The following is a 6331-nucleotide window of genomic DNA, read 5'->3' as shown; positions in this document are numbered from 1 at the left end:
AGGGCAGGGAGCAGGGGACACCCAGCTGTCCTTGGAGGACCAGAGAGCGGAGAGGACTCGAACCCCTCCTTTCTCTGCGCCCCCGCCCCCCTCCACACCCCGGTCCTCTTACCCGGGGCCACTGCTCCACCCTCCCGTGGTTTCGGGGTCCCAGGTTCTCCCCATCGTGGACACCGATAACAAGTAACATTCACTTAACGGCAAGTGGTGTGCCCGCCTCTTGCCCACGTGGACATTCATCGGGCAAGAGCGTGCAGGCACAGCAAGCGACGGCAGAGACGCAGCTGGCTCCCTGACCCTGCCACACTAATCCTGGACTTTCTGTGCCCATGAGAGAGAAACGGATCCCTACCTTGCTTAAGCCAGTCATTTGTGTCCGGGCTTCAATTACTAACTAATCTCACAGAGCCCTGTGCCGGATTATGAAGCGCGTGTCCCGCAGCTCCCACCCACTCTCCCTGGCGATGCGGGGACTCGGCGAAGCCCTCTCCTGCTCTGGCGGCCAGCCCGTGTCAGGCGGTGCCAACACGGGGCACCACGACGGACCGCGGGACCTGGATCCGATTTATACTATTTCCAACGCTTGCGAGGCCTGTCACGTGGTACCCCATCAGAGACACCAAAGCCCTCTCCTCAGAGCTCCGAGCCCCGGCCCACAGGGCACCGCCCCCAAGCTAAGCGGCCCCAGCACCCACTGGCCCGCATCTCCGCCACGAAGGTGGGAGCTCCAGCTCCGCATTCCGGGGGAGCGGCTGCACCCTGCAGCTGCCGCCTCTGCGAAGCCCTACTTAGTTCTCTTTTCACCCCTTTTCACCCCGGTTAAGAACTGCAGAACCACTCGACAAGCCTTCCCGCTGAACTCTCTCCTCGAATCGCTCATGTGGTCTGTCTCAATCTGGAGCCTGATGAACGCGATGCGAGCCCCGAAGCTGCTTGGAACGCTGCCCAGGAAAAGCTACTTCTGTCCCTCTCCTGTTCTAAACCCACAGAACCCTAGTGGCCTTAGGGCCAAGTCTCAGCTCCTAAGACCCGTGACTCAGCTGGTTACACAGCAAAGGGCAGAGGGAATCGGGGCTAATCGGCTGAGCCAGAGAGGGAGGTGACGCCGCCGCAGGGGCCTGAGGAGCGGGGGAGAGAGGCAGGAGCGTGAGATGTGCCCACAGGAGGAAGGCGAAGAGTTGCTGGCTTTGCGAATGGACAGAAGGTGGCTCCCGGCACCTGGAAGGCAAGGAAACAGACCCTCCCCCTCGAGCCCCAGAAACGCGGCCCTGCCGACACCTCGACGGAAGCCCCGTGAGCCCCACGTCCGGCTCCCGACTCTAGAACTGGGAGATGATACACTGGTGTGACCTCAAGCCTGTGGGGAACAGTTATGGCAGCAAACAAGACACGAACGCGAGCGGTCGGGGAAGGTTTCGCCGAGGTCACAGCCGAGCAAAGAGCCCTGACGGACGTGAGGGCCCGGGCCGTGTGTATGTGGGAAAGAGGCTGAGAGGGGACGGAGCGAGAGGCCCCCACGCGTGCGTGACAGGGCAGAGCAAGCCCAGGAAGGGCCGCGGTGGGGGCGGAGGCGGCTCGCGGAGGGCCTCGTCACCTGGCTGCCACCCCTGGGGCATTGAGCCGGGGACAGGAGCTGGCTTCGCCACCGACACTGGGCAACGAGCAACGAGCAGGCATTGAATGACCTAACGAGAGGAGATGAGCCCACGCGTCTAGGGGAGACGAACAGCCAGCCGCCCCACGACAGGGACACGGGACGGGTCCCAGCCCTTCTTTTGCATCGGGCATCGTTTTCAGACATGTCCGTGAACCGACCGCTTTCATCCTCATAGCCACCGGTGAGGCGGGAGCCACAGGGAGCTGCATCAAGGTCGGGAGCCTGCCCAGGTCATAGGGTGGAGGCAGAGTTCGGACCCCGTGCCCGTGTGCTCAGCGCAGCCTGAAGCCCTCCGGCCCCCGGGCAGGGGTCCAGAGTCCCCTGTGCAGCCACTGCCCTCAGTCCCATGGGCCGGTGGGAACTAGTTTTCCCCAGAACACATAGGCAGAGCGCCAGGGCCTACCTGGCCCCAGGGGGGCGTGCGGGCTCCGTCCTCCTCCTCCCCCTCACTGCCCAGGACGCGGGCCGCCTTCCTCCCCGGCCTCTTCACCGGAGAGTCGCTCTCAGGCACCATTCCGTTCCTCTCCTTCAGCGCCGCCCTGGGAGGTGGGGAAATAGGGGTGTTCCAGCAAAAAGTGGGGCACTGCTCCACACACACCAGCTCCGGCGCTACATTTCATTCCCTTCCTTCCCTTTCAAGCAGTCAGTGAACATCTAGGGGCCTCCCGGGCTTATCCTCCTCATCACCCCTCCTCCCATCGTACATCTCCAGAGGCCTCCTATGTGCCCGCCCTCCGATGGGTGATGCCAAAGAGCAAGTGGGGTCCCTACTTAGGGCACTGACCTCCACCATCCACCTGGAGACCCTCTTGCAGTCACACAAGCCCCCGAGTTTTAGCCAGGCGCATGACCACTCAGCCAGGAACTAACTCATGTTCCAGCCTCCCCTGCGGCTACGTGATGGGTTCTGACCAATAGAATGCAAGTGGCCAGGGGTGACGCACGCAACTTGCTCTGACCACTTGCCCTCACGGTGTCTCAGCCCTGGGACTTGCCAACCCGCTTTGCCAGTGCAGATGAAGTCATGGCAGAGCAGAGGGGGACAAGCTACGTGATGGGTTCTGACCAATAGAATGCAAGTGACCAGGGATGACGCACACAGCTTGCCCTCACGGTGTCTCAGCCCTGGGACTTGGACTTGCCAACCCGCTTTGCCAATGCAGATGAAGTCATGGCAGAGCAGAGGGGGACAGGTCCGGGTGGGGGAATCTGGGTCCCATGGTAACCTAGTGGTACAGAGCTGCCTACCTGCCCTATCACTGCCTGAACAGCTCAAAATCTTATGAGAAACCTTATGTTGTGACTGGTTTCTGTTAAAGCAACCCTACTACTCCCTGACACCAGCCCCGAGGAGCTCCTAGCCTGGTGAGGAACACGGGCACAGACGATGCAACATGGAGGTCGTTTAAGGTGCTGGGAACAGGGCTGATTCCGAGGTTCCCGCACCCACGGAGCTCGTGGTCTGGGCAAACAACTCCCTAGTTAGGTCCGTGACAGCGGACAACATCGAACAGAACAGAGTGGGTTTATAACCCCTGCAGCCGCGAGTCCTGATGGACGAAGGAACGAACTCGCCGCACCCGGCCCGGTACGTACTTCGGCGGGGGCTCTGTTTCCCCGACGCTGCTGGGCGTCTCCTCCTCTGGCTTCTTCGCTTTGCCCTCTGTCTTGGGGTAGAAAAATGACCTGGAGGAGCACGGGGTGGGGAGGTGGGAAGCGGGGATAACGGCACCAATGACCCTCCGATCTGTGATGTCCTCGCCCCAGCACGTAACAGATTTTGAACAACCCCAGGTCCATGCGGTGGGTGTCCAGGCCTGGGTCTGTCTAGGACCCATTTCCCTCTTCTGGGAACAGCCCTCCATTTCTCTGTTGGGAGGCCCCTTCCTCCAAATTCTCTGGGTACCTGAGATTTATATGGTCCTGCCCTTCCACCCACAACCCACCGGGGTGGGCACACGCCCCAGACTTGGCCAGTCAGAGCCCTGCATCCTTGTGGCTGCAGTGACCAGGTCAGGGACCTGCAGGTGGCCCAAACTGAGCCAACGGAGCAGGACCCTAGATACTGTTGAGATAGATGGGAGAGAGACAGCCTCTTGCCACTGGGACTGCTAACTCTAGGGTGCCACAAGCCCCAGGGAGAGAGAGGGCCAGCGTGATGCAACGTGGGAGCAGCGCAGAATGGTGGGGAGGGGCAGATTTCCTGGGGAAAAGTATCGGCAACTGGGTCCAACTATGAACTCCTGAGGTTCCAACTACGTGGCCAAGTCAGTCCTTTCTTCTCCTGAAGCCAGCTGGCATTGGCACAGGGCTTCTCAGTGTCGGCGTGACATGCCAGGCCGGGTCATTCTCTGCTGCACGGAGCTATCTTTTGCATCTAGGACGTTTAGCAGCAATGCCTGGCCTTTATTCACTAGAGGCTAATGGAAAACTCCCCTCTCGTCCCAGCTATTACCAAAACCACCACCTCCAGACACTGCCCGACGTCCCCGGGGCGGGGGGCAAAACCACCGCTAAGAACCACTGCGACAGGGTTTCCGAATCTTGTAGCTAAAATGTTTCAGTTACTACACGATCCGTTTTCCATATCCCGCTCCCCATTTTCCATACTGGCCAACTCCTGGAAATGCCAACTTGAGTGCTAAGAAAAGGTAGTGTTAGAGGAGGAAGCAGAGAATGTGGACAGGTCCCTTACATGATGCTTCGCTGCATGATGGCGTCAGAACCGTCCCTTCCCCACTTCTCCTCTGCTTCTCCTGTCGGCTGTTCCTGAAACGGACATCGAAACACTTAGAATACTTAGATCTCTATGCAGAGATCAAAACACATAAGCCTCCTTCTTTCAGAAACTGAAAAAAAAATAGACAAAACACTCAGTCAGAAACATCAGTTTTCCCCTCAAGAAGAAACTCTCATTTCTTTGGACCAGAATGATTTGCCAGTGAGATTTATTAGCACAGAAAGAGTTCCAAGTCCGAGAACAAGAAGCTCCCTTTCCGTATGGAGCGGCCGTTTCTCATTTACACCAACCTTCCCGCTCCTCACTGCCCGCACCGACCCCAGCGCTGGCCCGGCTTCGCCTTCTCCCACCTGCTGTCTAGAGCTAATGGAAATCCTTCCAGAATGGCTCACATCTCTCTCCCCACTACGTGATGTATAAAAACTCCCGGCAACTCCAGGCGGTGGGCATGCTTCCTTTCCACCCCGCACTGCTGCTGGGGGTTCAAACTTCAGGCTCCAGGACCTGGTCTTTTCTGGCTAGCTACTGCCTAATAAACCTTTTTGTTTAAAAAAAGGCTTTCAGCCGTGGAAGTTCAAATTTGTTTAACAACAGGAATTCGGTCTCTTTTGTTCAGTGACGTGACCGCAGTACCCAAAACAATGCCTGGCACTGGCACATACACATCCTTGATTACTAAAAATGGAGGTAACAAAAACGTTACTGAAAAAGTTAAGGTTCATAAACAGGATCTCTCAAAACCTAAAGGCCGTAGTGACAAAGTGTGATATTAAAAGGGTCTTCGCTGTTGAACGGTCTGAGGATGACAAGCCAAAGGCTCGAGTCCGCATCTCTTCTGGTTAATAAAAGCTCACATTTCCTGACCTGTCCGCTCCCCCAGCCACACCTCACCCCGTGAAACATTTTACACCTTTCCCCTTAATATGCTGCTCTCCCTCATCCTTTGAGACTTAAAACAGCTCAGCGTCCCTCGAAAGACAACGGCCGTCAGTGGCAGATACAAAAACATGGAGGATGCCAGTTCTGAGTACCACCTGGGACTGGTGATTAAAACACCCCCACCCCACTCCCTGACCCACTGATCCAGAAGCTCCGATGATGGACGGGGAAATCTGCAGGCCTAGTGACCTCCCCGCGGATCTTAAGATGAAATTCAGGTCTTACACCTGACGTTCCCGCCTTCCCTCGCGCCTCCTTCTCAGGATGTACGAGTCAGAAATTCTCACGAGCTGAAACGGGGTGGAGGCCAAAGGGTGGTGTCCATGACCCCGTCGTCTGCTCTGCCCTCACGGTTCCCTCAGCTTCCACGTGCCAGCTCCTCTTTCCAGATGTCCTGCTCTTGTCCCAGCCAAGTGCCCTCCCCCTTAACCTTCGAGCTTCCCCCTCACCGACGGGACACCAAGATCCTTTTTTCTCTTCCCCCCTCAAGCTCCTCTGGCACTGCCTCCGCCCATCTGGGCAACGGTATGCGCCGGCCGCTCAGCTACCCTCGGCTTGGCCGCACCCCCTAGGACCCCACCGTGGTCCCCCGGCTTCCCAAACCTTGGCCTCCTTGCCGTCCATCCCGCCCCTTGGTGGCCCTTCCCTCGGCTCCGCCCCCTCGCCAGGTATACAGAAGGTTCCCAATCTTCTGAAAGGCCGTTGCCTAGACGCAAACCTTATCACTGACCTCTCCCTGGCCCCACCTCCGCCCACCCCGCCTCTCCAACTGTCCCCCGGCCGCGCTCACTATTAAACTTCTCCGGGTCAAACCCCTTTCGAGGGGCCCGCAGCGCGCAACCCACCCAGGCTGTCGCTGACCATCTGACCACGCCCCTCCGGGTGGCCCCAACCCTCCAGGCCTCACCTGGAACCCCGCTCTAGCCCGCGTCTACCTTCTCCCTGGCCCCTCCCTCCGGCGGACACCGCCCCGCTGCCGGGGCTCCCCTCGCCCC

General features: G+C 58.7%; 1 protein-coding gene across 1 annotated transcript in view; it reads right to left on the bottom strand.

The window, feature by feature from the left end:
• The window catches only part of LIG1 (DNA ligase 1), a 23891-nt gene extending 19465 nt beyond the window's left edge, over window positions 1-4426 (bottom strand). Inside the window, 3 exon segments of the mRNA XM_025048849.1 lie at window positions 2061-2196; window positions 3254-3343; window positions 4353-4426. Of these exon segments, the coding sequence (XP_024904617.1) occupies window positions 2061-2196; window positions 3254-3343; window positions 4353-4369 (243 nt within the window). The 5' untranslated portion in view covers window positions 4370-4426.
• Between the last annotated feature and the right edge of the window lie 1905 nt (window positions 4427-6331).

Source organism: Pteropus alecto, unplaced genomic scaffold (genome assembly GCF_000325575.1).
Source record: "Pteropus alecto unplaced genomic scaffold, ASM32557v1 scaffold41, whole genome shotgun sequence".
NCBI lineage: Eukaryota > Metazoa > Chordata > Mammalia > Chiroptera > Pteropodidae > Pteropus > Pteropus alecto.
This window is presented reverse-complemented; position numbering and strand designations above follow the sequence as displayed.